The sequence below is a fragment of the Panthera pardus genome, unplaced genomic scaffold, assembly GCF_024362965.1.
Source record: "Panthera pardus isolate Hobbes unplaced genomic scaffold, ASM2436296v1 HiC_scaffold_13, whole genome shotgun sequence".
Classification (NCBI taxonomy): domain Eukaryota; kingdom Metazoa; phylum Chordata; class Mammalia; order Carnivora; family Felidae; genus Panthera; species Panthera pardus.
The window spans coordinates 148,999,796-149,018,727 of NW_026526688.1; the positions used below are offsets into that span (position 1 = coordinate 148,999,796).

The following is an 18,932-nucleotide window of genomic DNA, read 5'->3' on the forward strand; positions in this document are numbered from 1 at the left end:
ACAACAGTTTAAAATATCATAAATATAGAGGTGCCTGGGTGGCTCAGTCAGTTAAGCCTCTGACTTCAGCTCAGGTCGTGATCTTATGCTTCCTGAGTTCAAGTCCAGCATTAGGCTCTGTACTGACAGCTCAGAGCCTGGAGTCTGCTTTGAATTTTGTGTCTGCCTCTCTTTCTGCCCCTCCCCTGCTTGTGCTCTCTCTCTCTCTCTCAAAAAGAAGCATTAATTTTTTTAAAAAATAAAATACCACAAATACAAAAAAGAAATTCACAAATACTATTCCCTTTAATGTAGGGAGTATGGTAGATCTGAGCCTGCAGGTGAATCATTACTTTTGGTAAAATATGTAGAATATATGGGGTGCCTGGGTGGCGCAGTCGGTTAAGCGTCCGACTTCAGCTCAGGTCACGATCTCGTGGTCCGTGAGTTCGAGCCCCGTGTCAGGCTCTGGGCTCATGGCTCAGAGCCTGGAGCCTGCTTCCGATTCTGTGTCTCCTTCTCTCTCTGCCCCTCCCCCCTTCATGCTCTGTCTCTCTCTGTCTCAAAAATAAACGTCAAAAAAAATTAAAAAATAAAATATGTAGAATATAACAGAAACAAATCCCTCATTGAAAAAGCCAAACAAGTTTAAAAATCAAAACATACAATATGAATGAATTTTTATTCACAACATGTAGAACATTCTTTGTGTTAACATATGTGCTCATGTACAAAACAATTACATCTACCTATTAGCATTTTCAATTAAATTATGATCTACGTTTTAATTGACTAGAAAAGCCAGAAGTCATTAAACTCCTGAAAAATGTGTTCTTATTAAAACTTAAACTGGAAAAAATATAACGCTTCAATGGTTTTATTTAGCCTTTGTATACCTAAAATTATTATCAGAGTTTATATATTTAATATTATGCTTTATAGATTATTTAAATAGGCAAATATTTCTTTTTAAGAAAAGCTTTCATCTCCACAAGGTAGAAAATATTCCTTTAATTGTTAAGGTAGTTGTTTTGAATAAACTCGGTAATTGCTAACAAGGTATGCAAATCTTTACTGTAACTCCTTTATGTCATTTTATAACAAAAAAGAGAAGGAATATCTTTAAGCTATGATTTTAAAGACTATTATAGGAAAGCACATTATCTAATTGCCAGATAAAATAATTCAGCAATATGATACATTGCTTTGATAGATCTTAAACCAAGCAGCATTAGGGTTTACATTTTGAAACTTTATTCTTCAAAGCATCATAATTATTTTCAAATTCATCAAATTGAGAAAATATGTCGTTTATATTTCTTTATTGTTAATTTAACGCCTAAGAATTGTTTGCCTTGCTGTTATTTAGGCCACTATTCCTGTAAAACACAGATAATCCTCCAAATGATTTATATTGTTCTAAGATGCAGCTATAATTTTAGGTCTATTAAACTTGGATTATAAATATCAAACTGTGGTAAATCATTTACTGAGTTTGTTTAATACATAATTCCAGTTGGATTAAATAATTCTTCAACCTCAAGGGTAAAGAACTGGCAGATGTACTGGAAGACAGTTTTTTTAGAAAAGAAAGGGAGAGAGAATCCTTACTTTTACTGAAATTCAATGTATATCCTCATGCTTACTGCAGATTTCTGGCGAATGCTAGTTATCAAGAAGCCTAAGTATTTGTGCTTGGTATAGTGGTCACAGTACAGTTTTTGAGAGGACCAGGAGAAGTGCTGGGGTAAGGGAAAGGATGAAATGGGAAAACCCACTGCATTTCTGTTAGATGGAGAAATCATCCCCACAGCAGACAGAATTCTGAGAAATGCATATCCCCCCCTTCAAATTATCTGCAGTGCAGTTAAAGAGTTATAGTTTTGTCTCTTCTTTCCAAACATGGATATTATAAGTAAAATTGGTGGGAAGAGTAAAGGGCAGGTATTAAATTATAATTGTTTGGTTTTGTTCCACCATACCATCTATAATTCTAAGTAATCGAAATCAACTAGTTCTCTAAAGTCACAAAGTATTACGGTACAAATCTGGTACTATTATTATTAATTTTTAAATCAAGGGCAATCTTCAAATCAAAGACAAAAGATAGTGTTTTGTACTCCAAGGGGAACAAAGATCGATGTGTCATATGAAATGAAATTAATGGTTTTAAAACATGATTCACAGCAGAGTAGAAACTTTGAATCTCCTAATATTTCTATTAGAAGGGAACCTCTGCTTTTTTTCTACTTTGTCTAGTTTAGAGAATATGCAATCATTATAACATACTGGATGCAAAATGATGTTAAGTATTTAGAAAACGTTTAATATGATTGGTACTGAAAATAGAATTTATTATTGCATTCCTGAGTTCTCAAACACCATCCTAATTTGTTGAGCTAAAACAAGTGAATAAAGTACTAGGATTTTAGTAGTAGGAACCTCCATGTGTTTATCTTCTCTTTTTAAAGAATAAGGTATTATACATCTTAACTCTAAATCATGTGGTGAACTCCTTGGGTGATTCTTTGACCTTTGACTTCATAAGCTGAGGAATGGACAAGAACTGGGAAAACCAGGAAAGGAATCTGTTCAAATCACTGGCTGGTTAATTCAGATGGGCCCTGTTTTCTATCTAAACTATTAAACTATTCTCTCTTGTTCTTCTTCCCTGTCTTACCAAATTTCCAGCAACAAAACAGGCAACATTTTGTGACCAGGAATATAGTAGTAGCCACACAGGCCAGCAGGAACCCAATCACATCCAACGAGTGGTACTGGACCCAGGTGAGGTCATGGGAGGTTGGCCGAAGGTGTTTGGCTCCTTTGTGGCGCATGACAAATTCAATCCAGAAGACTGCTCGATCCAAGGGCTTTGTAGGCTGATCATGGTGAATTCTTGATAACCTCATAGCATTCTCTTTATAGCTAAAGATTGGATACATAGATAGCAATTTGAAAAAATTCATTAAGAACATGAGATACCTAAAATTATGTTTCTATCAGTAAAAGGATATTACATAATTATATAAGAAATTGTCATAAATGATATCGAGTACAGAATGCCTATGACAATTTATTTCCTCTTGAGAGATTTCTAGATACGTTGGCCCTATCAGCAGAATTGTTTGTAGTTTAAGTAATAATTGGAAGTAAGGGAGAAAAGACTTGCTAATTGGAAATACCATTAAAAAGTTTAGAAATAGGAATGTAGAGGGACACCTGGTTGGCTCAGTGGGTTAAGCCTCTGGCTCCTGGTTTTGGCTCAGGTCATGATCTCACGGTTTGTGAGTTCAACCCTGAATGGGGCTCCTTGCTGACAGTGTGGAGCCTGCTTGGATTCTCTCTCCCTCCCTCTCTCTGCCCCTCCCCTATTCATGTGCACTCACGAGCTCTCTCTCACTCTCTCAAAATAAATGAAAGTTAAAAAAAAAAAAAAAAAGAAATATAGAATATGTAGGCTGAGAATACAGACTTTTGATCTCATTTGCTAAGCAAGGTATTAGGAACGAGCTAGTGATAGGAAGCAGTATTGAGGGGCAGGCCAGTGATAAGGGGCCCCCTCTCCCCCTGCCTGAGTTTGAGCTGGAGTGTGAGTGGGATGATGCAAGCAAAATGAATCTGTGTTCCTTTTCTTCTTGGGATGTTATTTTCAGTCTGTTGTTGTTGTTGTTGTCGTTGTTGTTGTTCTGATGCGTTGCTAAAATTTGTTAAGTGGACTCTAGTTCTTTTCTGGAGCTGTTTTCTTTCCTGGAGGGCTCTATAAGGTTGACCTTTGCCAGGCAACAGAGAGGCTAGGGTCTTCATCTTGCTGTTTGGATCTCTCAATTGTATTGTATCTTCTTTCTCTTGTTTTAAGTTAGTATATACCAATATAGGGTTTAAAAAATTTTTTTTAATGTTTATTTATTTTTGAGAGAGACAGACAGAATGCGAATGTGGGAAGGGCAGAGAGAGAGGGAGCCACAGAATCTGAAGCAGGCTCCAGGCTCTGAGCTGTCAGCACAGAGCCGGACACAGGGCTCAAACTCACAAACTGTGAGATCATGACCTGCGCTGAAGTCAAGACGCTTAACTTACTGAGCTACCCAGGCACCCCAATATAGAATTTTTTTAATCAAAAAGTAGCATGATCCAATTTTTATAAAATTATTTCTTTTTCTTCCCTATTTATAGATTAGCAAAAGGAAATATCTGAAGTAATATTTCTCTACTGCTAACTAGTTATATCTGCATCAGGAAAGTTATTTTTTATTTTTATTTCTCTATTTCTTGTTACATTGCCTAATTCTTTATACTGGTAATATTTGCAATTTTTAAGAAATAAACAATAAAATTGTTAGTAAAAAATAAAGATCTGCGTCTCTTCAACAATAACTTATTTTCTTTAAATAAACAATATTTCTTTGAGGTTGTAATCTATTACCTATTAACGGTAGGTGAATCAAAAGGCCTACATAAAATTTGAGAAGTATAAAACAATTGAATTTGATATTACCTAAAAGTGTCAGCTTAGGGCACCTGAGTGACTCAGTCATTAAGCATCTGACTTCGGCTTAGGTCATGATCTCACGGTGAGTTTGAGTCCCACATCCGGTGAGCTCCAGCCCCACTTTCAGTGAACATGAGCCCTGTTTCAGGTGAGCCCTGCTTCTCTCTCTCTCTCTCTCTGTCTCTCTCTCACCCCCTCCTTTCTCTCCCTCTTTCCTTCCTGCCCTGCCCCCTGCTCACTTGCACCCTCTCTCTCCATCTCAAAAAAGTGTCAGTTTAAAAATTGAATGAAACAATTTACTCCTTTTAAAACACCAGATGCTTCTCAGAAAAGAATATATTCTATACTTACGAAGGGTTGTTAATAACTGCCTTCAAAGCGTTAAGTAGATCCGAACTTGTCATTGTATGTAAGTCTACTTTAAGAGCTGCCCCTTTGGCTTTCATACGAGCAATATTATCATACTGATCACCAAACATGGGAATTCCCACCATAGGGACCCCATGGTAAATAGCTTCATAGATCCCATTGGTTCCACAGTGAGTGATAAAAGCTCTGGTCTTGGGATGACCTAAGAGGAAAAAACATATCATTATTCAAAGTTGTGAGAGTTTCAGAAACAGAAAATCGTGACGCCTATAAACCATTGATTCAATTAGGTAACATATACTTAAATTCAAGTTAGTTAACATGCCATGTAGTATTGGTTTCAGGAGTAGAATCCAGTGATTCATCACTTTCATATAAAACCCAGTGCTCATCCCACAAGCATCCTCCTTAATGCCCATCACTCATTTAGCCCCCTCCCTCCCTCCCTCCCTCCAGCAACCCTCAGTTTGTTCCATTTTTTTATGGTTATTTATTTTTGAGAGAGAGAGAGAGAGAGAGAGAGAGAGAAAGAGAGAGAGCATGAGCTGGGGAGGGACAGAGAGAGAGGGAAACACAGGATCCGAAGAAGGCTCCAGGCTCCAAGCTGTCAGCACAGACCCCTACATGGGGCTTGAACTCACGAAGCGTGAGAACATGACCTGAGCCAAAGTCGGATGCTTAACTGACTGAGCCACCCAGGCACCCGTTCTATGTCTTTAAAAGTCTCTTATGATTTAGGCAGCATCTTCTACACAATTCTGTGCCATGAGACTATATATAAATTCCTATAAGATCTAAAGAAAGCAGCAATTCGTTATTCCAGGCTAAGCAGCAATTACTTACTCTAGCAAGTCATTTCACAAACCTCTAAGAAGGTCTATGTGGACTTTAAATGATGGAGAGTAGTTGCCAGTTGGACAAATTGGGGTGAGGAATTAATAAAAAAAAAGGATGGAGTGATTTAAAAAATGAAATTCTTGTATGGATAAGGGAAGGAGTGGTGGGAGGTACAGGGTTTCAGTGGGAGAATGTTGGCATAACAGTCTAGGAAGATAAATTAGGGAAAGTTCATGAAGCACTCTGTTTAATAAAATGGGATTTTACATTTGATTTTATAGTAGTATAGAGACATTTACAATATTAGAGATGGTGAATAGGATTCTCACTTTTTTTTTTTTCAAACAGAAGAGGAAAGAAGAGAGGTGGGAGTAAGTGGATATAGAGAACCAGGAGGCTGCTGCAGTATTTTATGCAAGAGTTAATGAGAGCCTGATCTAAATGTGTGTCGACTCTGACTCTGAGGAGTCATAAATGGGAGAATTCTATTTTGATTGTAATTTAGAGCTCGGGAAAGATTTGCTCCTTGACCAAACTCTAGCCAAATTTCTTTGAACTCTCTTCTCAACTAGGCTCTGATTTTGGAGCTTCTGAATTTCTCTCTGCATTGCCCAATTTTAGCAAGAATCCTACTAAATCAGTTTAGCTAGACTCCCCCAGTTTGGTATCTGATCACCCATATTTATATCTGATTGGTTTCCTCATCCTTCACCTTCCCCAGGTGGTGTCTGATGACCCTGGTCTGTTTTCGGCAAGAATCTGCTTAGGTTGGTGTAGCCAGAATCCCTCCCTTGCCCTGATGTTTCCTCTTAGTATTCTTCTACCCAGTGACCCCCACTCTGCTCCTTGGCTATAAGATCCCCACTTTTTCTTATTGTATTCAGAGTTGAGTCCAGTCTCTCTGCTTCACTGCAAAAGTCCATGAACTAGTATCTATATTCATCATAATGGTCTTGAATAAAGTGTGCCTCACACTTTTTAACAAGTATCATGAAGATTTTTTTCTTTAACAAGCTCCAGAAGAAATGCGAAGAAGAAATTAAAAATTTTTTTGCTTGTTTTTAACACAAATTTGTTGGATTGATCCGTTACTAAATTATCATTCAGAGGATCCCTCATTCAGCTCTGTTTAGTTTTGCTTCTCTTTGGTCTTACCAAGAAGATCATTCTGGGGAATCCATTCATATAGCCGGGTATTGGGTCCTAATGTGTCTGGTTTCTTTCCTGTGTATCTCCACAGAACCTGTCAAAATAAATACCTTTAATCTATTAGAAGATTTTCAGAAGCACATCCTTTCAAAATGAGACACTTACTCAGAATTAGCCTAGTTCAATGCCTCCCTGTAACAAATGAACAAAATAAGGCCTTAAATGATTAAGTAATGAATGTTTAAAGCACTGAAACGGCAACCATGTTTTCAAACGCTTGCAATAATCCTAATAGACTGCCATCATCAGGGCCATTCTCAGTAGGTGAAGAAACAAAACCAGACAATCTGTATATGGAATAACTACATATTGGTGTTATTAGGCCTTTGTGGGAATTTTTGGTAATTTTTTTAAACAACGTTTAAAATTTTTTTAAACAACGTTTCCAGAGGCAAAGGAGAAGGATGTTACATTCCCTTTAGGAATTTGTAAGTGTTTTGAACTTTTGTTATAAACTTGACAGTGACATAGAAGCAAGTATTGTTGGGGTGCCTGGGTGGCTTAGTTGGTTAACCGTCTGACTTCAGCTCAGGTCATGATCTCATGGTTCGTGAGACTGAGCCCCACGTTGGGCTCTGTGCTGACAGCTTGGAGCCTGGGACCTTCTTCAGATCCTGTGCTTCCCTCTCTCTCTCTGCCCCTCCTCCGCTTGTGCTCTCTCTCTCTCAAAAATAAATAAATAAAACATTTTTTAAAAAAGAAGCAATGTCTTTTTTATTGTGGTCGAATATATGTAATGATATTTAGCATTTTAATGTATTATAAGTATACAATCCAGTGGCATTAAATACATTCACAATATTGTAGAACCATTACTACTATTTTTAATTCAAATGTGTCTGTCCATCATCTCCAACATGAACTCTGTATCATTAAACAATTAACTCCCTATTCCTCTGACTTGGCAGACTTTGGTTACCTTTATTCTACTTTCTGTCTCTATGAATTTGACTGCTCTATGTACCTCATCTAAGTGTAATCATACCGTATTTGTCTTTTTCTGACTGCCTTATTTCACTTAGCATTATGTCCTCAAGGTTCATTCATGTTATATCATATCAGAATTTCCTTCCTTTTTAAGGCTGAATAATATTCCATTGTGTGTATATACCACATTTTGTTTATCCATTTATTTGGTGGTTGTGAATAATGCTGCTATGACCATTGGTGTACAAATATCTTGTTGAGTCCCTGATTTCATTTGTTTGGGGTTTTTTTGGATATGTAGGTAGGATTGTAAACACTGGGTCATATGAGAGTTTTATGTTTAATTCTTTGAAAAACAAAACTGTTTTTCATAGCTACTACATCATTTTGCACTCCTACCAACAATGTGCAAGGGTTCCAATTTCTCCACATTCTCACTAACACTTGTTATTTCCCAATTTTTAAATAATAGCTATACTAATGGATTTGAAGTGTTACATCTTTTGTGCTTTTGATTGCAATTTCCTTAATGATTAATGATGTTGAGCACCTTTTCATGTACTTATTGGCCATTGTATATATTCTTTGGAGAAATATCTATTCAAGTCCTTTCCCATTTTTGAATTGGGTTTTTGTTGTTGAGTTTTACGTGTCCTTTATGTATTGTGGACATTAATCCCTTATCAGATACATGATTTACAAAGCTTTTCTCCAAATCTGTATGCTGTGTTACTTTCTTGGTAGTATCTTTTGATGCACAAAAGTTCTTAATTTGATGAAGTCCATTTTTTTCTTTTGTTGCCTATGCCTCTGGTGTCATATCTGTGAAATCAAAGCCAAATCCAATGTGATGAAGTTTTCCTCCAATATTGTCTTCTATAAGTTTCATAGTTTTTCTTCTAAAGTTTAGGTTTCTGATCCATTTTGAGTTAGTTTTTGTATACGGTGTAAGATAGGGTTTTAACTTCATTCTTTGGCATGTAGATATCAGGATTTTACCAGCACTTTTTCAGAGACTCTCCTTTCTCTACTGGTCTTGTACCTTTGTTGAAAATCAACTGATCATATATGTGAGGGTTAACTTTTATTCTGTCTTTCATGCCACTGGTTTATATGTCTCTTCTGCCAGTTCCACATTGTTTAATTTACTGTGGTTTTATAGTAAATTTCAAATTTCAGAGTTGAAAAATGGGAGTCCTCTAACTTTATCCTTTTTCATAGATTGTTTTGTCAATTTATGGCTCTTGCAGTTCCATATGAAGTTGAGGATTGGATTTTCATTTGTACAAAAAAGTCTGTTAGAATTTTGATAGGCATTGCATTAAATCTGTACATTGCTTTAGATCATGTTGACAACTTAACCATGTTAAGTTTTTCTATCCATGCACATGGTATGACTTTACTTGTTTAGATATTCTCTGGTTTCTTGAAGAAATGATGTTTTGTTGTTTTCAACATACAAATATTTCACCTCCTTGGTTAGATTTATTCCTAAGTATTTGATTTGTTTGGTTGCTCTTGGGAATGGAATTGTTTTCTTAATTTTATGCTCAGATTGTTCAAATATGTGTGTATAAACACAGCTGATTTTTGTGTATTGATTCCACAATTTTGTTGAGTTTGATTATTAGCTCTATTAGCTCTTTGTGGATTCTTGGGGATTTTCTATGTATAGGATGATGTCATCTGCAAATAAACATTATTTTACTCTTTTGTTCCAATTTGGATGCTTTTTCATTTCTTTTTCTAGTGTAATATGCCCAGACCATAACTTCTGGTACAATGCTAAATAGCAGCAATGAGATTAGGCATCCTTGTATTGTTCTTGATTTTAGGGAGAAAACTTTTAGTTTCTGCCATTAAGTGTGATGTTAGCTATGGGTTTTCCGAGTTTACTCGTTATCACATATTGAGGAATTTACCCTCTATTCCTAGATTTCTGAGATTTTTTTTATCATGAAAGAATGTTGGATTTTATCAAATTCCATTTTTGGGTAAGTTAAAATAATCATGTGGTGTTTTTTTTTTTCCTTCATAAGTATTAATGGATGTATTGCACTGATTAATTAACTTCGGCTGAACTACTCTGGCATTCCTGGGATAAATCCCATTTATGGTGAAACACCTTTCAATATTATAGTGGATATCATTTTTTTAAATAATTAATTTTTTTCTAGTGGATTTTATTTGCAAATATTTTATTGAGTATTTTTACATCTATATTTACAAGGGATCTTGGTCTGTAATTTTATTTTCTTTTACTGTCTTTATCTGGCTTTTGTATAAGGGCAGATTTGGCCTCAGAATCATTTAGGAAGTGATCCCTCCTCTTCAATTTTTTTGAAGAATTTGAAAAGCATTAGTTTATTTAATTATTTCTTAACTGTTTGGTAGTATTTACCAGTAAAGCTATATGTCCAGGACCTTTTGTCATTGAGAGGTTTTTGATTACCAACTGAATGTTTTGAGTTGGTATAGGTTTGTTGAAATATTTGTTTCTTTTTTAAAGTAAATTGTGTTTTTCAAGGAATTTATCCATTTCTTTTAGGTTGTCTAATTAGTTGATATACAATTGTTCCTAATAAGCTCTTATAATCCTTTTTATCTCTGTAAAGTCAGTAATCTGCCCAGGTTCATTTCTGATATTAATTATTTGCATCTTCTTTTTCTTTTTTTAATTCCTCTTTGCCAGCCTGGCTAGAAGTTTCAGAAATTTGTTGATATTTTCAAAGAACCAACTTTTGGTTTCATTGATTTTCTTTATTATTTTTCTATTGTCTTATTTCTGCTCTAATGTTATTTCATTCCTTCTGGTAACTTTGGGTTTAGTTAGCTTTCTTTTTAGGTGTTCTTTTTAGGTGGTTCTTTAAGGTGTAAAATTAGGTGTTGACTTTAGATCTTGCCTCTTTTTCAATGTAGACATTTATAGCTATAAACTTTCCTCTGAGCACTGCTTTCATTGCATCTCATATATTTTGGTGTATTGTCTTCATTCATTTTCAAAGTATTTGTAATTACTCTTGTGATTTATTTTTTGGCTTATAAGTTGTAAAGTACAATAGCATACGTTAACTCTGCTCCTTCATAGCTACATCCCCCACTCTCTGTTCCTGATGACACAAGATACACATTTATACATTGTTTATAAAAATAGATTAGATTAATAATGGCTATTTATGCATTTTTAAAAAATCTTTGAGAAGGTTTTAAAAAGTAGAATACAATAAAATTTTTGAGAAGATTTTAAAAAGAGGAATACAATGGCACAAAAACAGACACTCAGATCAATGGAACAGAATACAGAACCCAGAACTGGACCCACAAACGTATGGCCAACTAATCTTTGACAAAGCAGGAAAGAATATCCAATGGAATAAAGAGAGTCTCTTCAGCAAATGGTGCTGGGAAAACTGGACAGTGACATGCAAAAAAATGAACTTGGACTGCTTTCTTACACCATACAGAAATATAAACTCAAAATGGATGAAAGACCTAAATGTGACAGGAAGCCATCAAAATCCTCAAGAAGAAAGCAGGCAAAAACCTCTTTGACCTTGGCCGCAACTTCTTACTCAACACATCATCTCCCGAGGCAAGGGAAACAAAAGCAAAAATGAACTATTGGTACCTCATCAAAATAAAAATCTTATGCACAGGGAAGGAAACAATCATCAAAACTAAAAGGCAACCGACCAGAATCAGAGAAGATATTTGCAAACGACATATCAGATGAAGGGTTAGTATCCAAAATCTATAAAGAACTGATCAAACTCAACACCCAAAAAACAAATAATCCAGTGAAGAAATGGGCCAAAGACATGAATAGACACTTCTCCAAAGAAGACATCCAGATGGCCAACAGACACATGAACAAATGCTCCACATCACTCATCATCAGGGAAATACAAATCAAAACCACAATGAGATACCACCTCACACCAGTCAGAATGGCTAACATTAATAACTCAGGCAACAACAGATGTTGGCAAGGATGCGGAGAAACAGGATCTCTTTTGCATTGTTGGTAGGAATGCAAACTGGTGCAGCCACTCTGGAAAAAAGTGTGGAGGTTCCTCAAAAAACTAAAAATAGAACTATCTTATGACTCAGCAATTGCACTACTAGGCATTTATCCAAGGGATACAGGTGTGCTGTTTCAAAGGGACATATGCACCCCAATGTTCACAGCAGCACTATCAACAATAGCCAAAGTATGCAAAGAGCCCAAATGTCCATCAATGGATGAATGGATAAAGAAGAGGTGGTATATATATATATATATATACACAATGGAGTATTATTTGGCAATCAAAAAGAATGAAATATTGCCATCTGCAACTATGTGGGTGGAACTAGAGGGTACTGTGCTAAGCGAATTTAGTTGGTCAGAGAAAGACAAAAATCATATGACTTCACTCATATGAGGACTTTAAGAGACAAAACAGATGAACATAAGGGAAGGGAAGCAAAAATAATATAAAAACAGGGAGGGGGACAAAACATAAGAGATTCTTAAATATGGAGATCAAACAAAGGATTACTGGAGGGATTGTGGGAGGGGTTTTGGGCTAAATGGGTAAGGGACTTTGAGGAATCTACTCCTGAAATCATTGTTGCACTATATGCTGACTAACTTGGATGTAAATTTAAAAAATGAATTAAATTTAAGAAAATAAATAAGAAAAAAAGTAAAAAGTCGAATACAATTAAAACTACAATAATACTAGCTTTTGTAATTGCCTTAGTTTTTACCTTTGCTGCACATCTTTATTTTTTCATGATTTTGTGTTACTGTCTAGTAGCCTTTCATTTCCACCATAAAGACCTTTCATTCTTGCAGGGGAGGTCTAGTGGTAATGATCTCCCTTGCTTTTGTTTATTTGTTAATGTTTTAATTTCTGACCTCATATATGAAAGAAACGTGCCTGAAATGAAATTCTCAGTTGGCAATTTTTTCTTTCAGCACTTTGAATATATCAACCCATTACCTTTTGGCCTCAAGGTTTCTGTTGAGAAATCGTCTAGTCACCTTTTGTGTGTTGAGTTGCTTCCCAAGATTCTCTCATTGTCTTTGTCTTTCAACAACTTGATTATGTATCTTAGTGTGGATCCCTTTGAGTTTATTCTACTTTAAATTCATTAAGCTTCTGGATTTTTAGATTTGTGTCTTTCATTGAATTTGGGACCTTTTAAGCCATTATTTCCTCAAATTATTTTTGCCCATTACTCTCAGGGACTCTCAGAGTGTGTTTGTTCTTCCACTTTATACTATCCCATAAGTCCTTTAGGCTTTGTTCACTTTTCTTTGTTTTTCTTTTTGTCCTTCTGTCTTGATAATTTCAATTATTCTTTCTTCAAGTTTATTGATTCTTCTGCTGGCTCATATCCGATTTTGAATCCCTGAAGTGAATTTTTTATTTCAGTTATTGTAATTTTTAGCTGCAGAATTTCTTTTTGGTCATTCTTATGATATCCTTCTCTTTACTGATATTCTTATTTTGTTCCTACATCATTTTCTTCTCTTTATCAGGGTCTTCCTTTAACTATTTGAGCATCTTTAGGGCAATTGTTTTCTTTATCTAGTACTTCCAACAGCTAGGCTTCTTCAGGAATGGTTTCTCTCAGGGTGCCTGAGTGGCTCAGTTGGTTAAACATCTGATTGGGCTCAGGTCATGATCTCATGGTTCATAGGTTTGAGCTCTGTGTTGGGCTCCACACTGCTGGTGTGGAGACTGCTTAGGATTCTCCCTCTCTCTCTCTCTCTCTCTCTCTCAAAATAAGTAAATAAACTTTAAAAAAAGGAACGATTTCTCTCAATATATTTTGGTCCTTTTGATAGGCCATAGTTTTACATACCTTTGTATGCCTTGTCACTTTTTTTGTTGTTGAGAACTGGACAAACGATTTTTGTAATCAATATAATAACTCTGGAAATCAGATTTTTTTAGGCAATTTTTTTTTAATTTTAGAGAGAGAGCATACAGGCAGGGTATTGGGCAGAGGGGGAGAGAGGGAGAGGAAGAGAGAGAGAGAGAGAGAATGAATCTTAAACAGCCTCCATGTTCAGCATGGAGCACAATGCAGGGCTTGATTCCATGACCTTGGAACACGACCTGACCTGAAATCAAGAGTGGGACGCTCAACCAACTGAACCACCCAGTGCCCCTGGAAATAGGATTCTCTCTTTCCTTAGGGTTTGAGGCTTATTTGTTTATTTTCATTATTGAAAAGTGTCTCTTTGCTAGGAATCAGACTGAGGTGAATGCTTTAGATCTTCTATATCTAAAGCATTTTTTTTGAACCTGTATCTTTCCCTTGACATAGATATTGCTTTCTAAATTCCATTGTAGGTCAGGTTGTTTTGAATGGCCTCATTCCTTAATGTCTGGCTCACAGGCAGAGAAAAGAGGGAAAAAGAAAAACAAACAAACAAACAACAGTGCTGCTTCAACTAATGGGTGTTGAAATAATTATGACCAACTTTTGTTTCTACATATCAGTGGATGGAAGGCAATAGTTAGCAATCAGAATGCAGAATCATAATATTTAGAGGATAAGATCCTTTTTGTCCATCTTGGCTCCATCAAATCACACAGTAATACAGGCAGGTTAGCTGCCATGAGGCTGGGTGATACAGGATCTGAAGCTCCTGCAATGCCAAAATTAACTACAATTGACCAAAATTAATTACAATTGATCAGCCAATATTTCACCGCAAATTGCAAGTGCTCAGATAGACTGCAGAGTTCTAATACAGTTACTTCAGAGTTTTTGCTAGTATAATTGCTGTTTAGGTGCTTCCTTGGTGCTTCCTACTTTACCTTGATGTCACCTCTAAACATACTTCAATACAATTAAAAATTTAATACTTTTATGAAGATTTTTAAAAATTAAATATTTAAATGGGTACTGCTTCCACAAACAATTTTCCAAAGGAATTTAGTTATGAATTTAAGCACTGTCATGATTGTTTGGAACTTAAAAATACATGTAATTGTCTATTTTGACTAAAGCTAGAAAACAAAAAAATATCCCTGGTAGTTTAAGAACATTATTAAGTTATAACCTAGAATGTTATTAACTTAAAAATCAGATTTTGCTAGGAACATCATAGAGTGAACTGCACAAATTTTTTATTGTATTACTAAAATTTTTAACTGTTTAAGAGAATCCTTATTTAGGAGTATTCTAGGAAGCGAAGCTGTCAGTTCCAGGCTAAACCAGGACCTGGTTCAAAACCATCAATTAAAAGTCCCAATTATATATAGTCCCAATTATGTCCCAATTATGAATTAAGTTCATATTTTTAAAATATCTTTTCCTTTACGATCATATTCGTTATAACTGGCATGTGTGCCTCAGACTTAAAAATAAACAAGAACAACAAAATAAGATTAGATTACATAGAAGCCTTAAATCCTAGACATAGAGCCAACAGATTGCTTCAGATTAGTGAATGATTTATTTTATCCTATTAGTAAAAATAAAAATACTACAATATGTGTTCCTGATAGTAATGCCAAGTTTAAAGCAAGATAATAATCAAATGTTTTTAGTGGCCCTCTCTAGCATTTAATACTTTTTCCTCAGAGTTCAGTTAAATTGATATTAACAATACTAATAGCTTTTCTTAACATTCGTTAAGTAGATTTTTAAGGAGAACTTCATGGATTTTAAAATGGCTGCCCCTCAAAAAAAGATAAGATTATCCGACCTTCTGTGGAATCTGGGCAAGGGCTGATGCAATTAGATTAGACTTTTCTTCTGTGAGGTTTTTGATCATTGAACCCAGAGTAAATACCACAACTCCATCCTTTCCAGAGCTTTGGACAAACTCTTCTAACTCCTGTAAAGAAAACAGTCTTTGTAATAATGAAAATTTAGAGCTTACAAGAACAAGAAAGCCATATAACTTTAGCACTGTGTTTGAATTATTGAACAGTTCTGTCTTTCCATGTTAACCATTTTGGAGTATGAAATATGATCACTGGTTATCAGGCAAATAAAAATAATTTAGTTTGGAGGTTCCCTTCCAATGTGTTCTAAACACTTTTGAGGTATGTTTGTGTGTGCCTGTGTTTACAAATTATTGACTATGTGTTATCTCCTGCCATGTGCTGAGGTCTTTGGATGCATTATTTAACTTAGATATATGGTGAACTTAAGAGATACGTATACATTTCCACACGGGAGAGCTGTTTCAGAGAGGTTAAGTAATTTGTGCAACGCTACACAGCAGTAGCCGGCAGAACCAAATTTCTCAGTGAAGCTTGTTGACTGTACAGCCAGTGACCATACTTCGTGCTCTCTACTGCCTCTAACATCCTCTCCATAATGCCCCAAATGTGGCATTTGATTACTGCTTTAAGTTAAATTCTTCTGGTACTTCACTTTATATTTAGCCTTGGATGCTAAGAAGATTATCATGAACTTTTATGTTCATTCACAGCCAGAATAATGATATGCTAATGGATACTTACTTTTTTTCTGTTTCTAAATTTAAATTTTCTTTTGGTTACATTTGTGCTTTATATAAGCTTCCAGTACCACATTTAGAAATCAGGTAGCCATACAACTTATCAGATAAGTAACACAGAAATACCTATAATATAATACCTATAAGTGACAATAATATTATGGAAATATATGGCTTTGCATTAAAGATAAAAATGGCATATTTAATCCTGTTGAAGTCAAAAGCAATCTTTTTATCCCATTTTTAAGTACTAAATAAACTAAGCCAATCAAGTAAGACAAGAAAAAAAAATGTATGATGACTGAAAGGGGAAGGCAGGAAAGAGATTCATTTTAAAGAATTGGATCACATGATTATGGAGGCCGACAGGTCCAAAATCTGCAGGATAGGCTATCAGTCTGGAGACTCAGAGAAAAGCCAATAGTGTCTTTCAGGTCTGAAGGCTGTCTGCTATCAGAATTCTCTTTTGCTTCAGAATGGTCAGACTTTTGTTTTATTCAAGCCTGCAGAGGTTCACCAACATAATGGAGAGCAATTTGCTTTACTCAAAATCCACCTATTTAAATGTTAATTTTATCCAAAAATTACCTTGCAGAAACACCCAGAATAATATTTGACAAAATATTTAAGTATTTGGCCCAGGCAAGCTGACACATAAAGGCTTGAACTTTGTGATGATCACTGTCATCACACTGTGATGATAGATGGATTGACTTAATATGTAAACCCAACAGTCTCTTTAATTTTCAATTACAGCAAAATCTTCTTGAGAAATCGGCAAGTATTTTATAATGTATGTAGAAGAATATCTTTCATAAATAATTAACGAATTTTGGAAAATAAAAGGAAATACTTGGAAGTACCTCAGATAATAATATGTAATATATAACATGAAATATGTAAAATGATTGCTCTGATCTCCTAGTAGATGATGTGAACAATAGAACAAAAGTGGTAAGACCAGAAAAAGAACTGAGTATATGAAAGCCTGCCATGGGATAAGAGTGATGTCAGAAGTTAGTGAGACAATCAGTGAGAAAAAAAATCACACTGAGTAGATTATTAGGAGTGGTGTAATAATATATAAATTATTGAGACAAAAAAGGGAAGTGAATATTTATCTCCTACATATATTTATATGATATCATAATAATAATTTAAAATCTAAATAAGCCTGTTCAAGCCTTTAACTGACTGGATCACCCACATGATGGAGAGCAATTTGTTTTACTCATAATCCACCTATTTGTTAATTCTTTAATATGCAAGCATTTTCGCAAAATTTCATTCCCTGAATAATTCAGGTGTTTAGTTTTGGTATTAGAATATTGCAGGATTTTCAGTAATATCCCTAATTATAAAAAGCAGATTAAGGACACTAAATGTATGTTACCTACAAATACAAAAGTCAATGTGAATGTACAAAGTAACCCATAATGAGGATGAAAAGTGAAGTAATCATGAGGTTTGAGGCTCTAACAGAAAGAAACATGATGACAAAATCTGATAAAACTTGATTCTTTCCACAAATAATAACCACATTTGTGTGCTGTTTTTGAGTTAGTGTTTGTACACTTTTGGAGTGTCCCTGGGGTCCTACTATGCTCTGGTGGGAAGAGATATGGGAAATAAGATTGCATTGGAGAAACATATATTATTGGTGAAATAAATAATTATGTAAATACACACAAACATAGATTATGTAAACACATATGGTATATTATGGTATCAGTAATAAGGCAATAGGAGGGTTCTGAATAGTACTGAATTATTAAGATATAGCAAATAAGCCTATAAGTAAATCTTACACCATCCTGACAGTTTTTTCTTTGTCTTTAGAATTGAATCTATACAGTGCATGGATATTTTATCAAAAACTATGAAATAACATAAAGAAGGCTCAGAATATTTAAGTGATTACTTATTTTTTAATGTTTGTTTATTTTGAGAGAGCAAGTAGGGGAGGGACGGAGAGAAAGGAAGAAAGAAAATCCCAAGCAGATTCCATAAGGTCAGCACAGAGCCCAAAATGGACCTTGATCTCATAAACTGTGAGATCATGACCTGAGATAAAATCAATAGTTGGAGCTTAATAGGCTGAGCCACCCAGAGGCCCCTAAGTGATTACTTTCTGAGCAAAAGCAATAGTTTAGAATAATATAGAATGGATTTCCAATATTATTTAAGTTGTCAAAATATTAATTTATATAATAAAATAAAGTAAAACTTCCTGTTACATGGTTTAAAAATTCCCAAATATTCTCAGTCTCTTCGATGAGTATTCCATATACTTTCTGGTCTTACTGAAAATTGGATTTTGCCCTATAATCCTTTAAGTATACTCTATTCATTCTACCATACTTGTATTAGTCAGGGTCCAGATAGACACTTGATCCGTGTTCTCCTCTCTTCTGACTGTATTTCCAACGGTTTCCTTTACTATGCCTTAAAAAAGTATCTTCATCTTTATGTTTTTAATCATAAAAACATATCAATATCAATAACCCATGATTCCTAATGCCAATTGTCAATCTTTTAGGAACAGCCCCCATTCACAGAGGCATCTAGTTCATAGTCTTATGCTCCACCCCAACTTCTGTTTTTACTCTGGGTAACTTAATGTTCACGATAAGCACCCAATAT

General features: G+C 35.0%; 1 protein-coding gene and 1 long non-coding RNA gene across 3 annotated transcripts in view; one reads left to right on the forward strand and one right to left on the reverse strand.

The window, feature by feature from the left end:
- Positions 1-239: 239 nt before the first annotated feature.
- LOC128776595 (uncharacterized) lies at positions 240-724 on the forward strand. The gene is made up of 2 exons (XR_008421757.1): positions 240-360; positions 595-724. It is a non-coding gene; the product is annotated as an uncharacterized LOC128776595 (long non-coding RNA).
- The window catches only part of LOC109278196 (UDP-glucuronosyltransferase 2A2-like), a 48,658-nt gene continuing 30,368 nt past the window's right edge, over positions 643-18,932 (reverse strand). For both annotated transcript variants that reach the window (XM_019468321.2, XM_019468299.2), the window contains exons 3-6: positions 15,528-15,659; positions 6,833-6,920; positions 4,823-5,042; positions 643-2,907 (exon numbers count right to left, since the gene is read on the reverse strand). In XM_019468321.2, the coding sequence (XP_019323866.1) occupies positions 2,628-2,907; positions 4,823-5,042; positions 6,833-6,920; positions 15,528-15,659 (720 nt within the window). In that variant the 3' untranslated portion in view covers positions 643-2,627. The remainder of the gene's footprint in view (positions 2,908-4,822; positions 5,043-6,832; positions 6,921-15,527; positions 15,660-18,932) is intronic.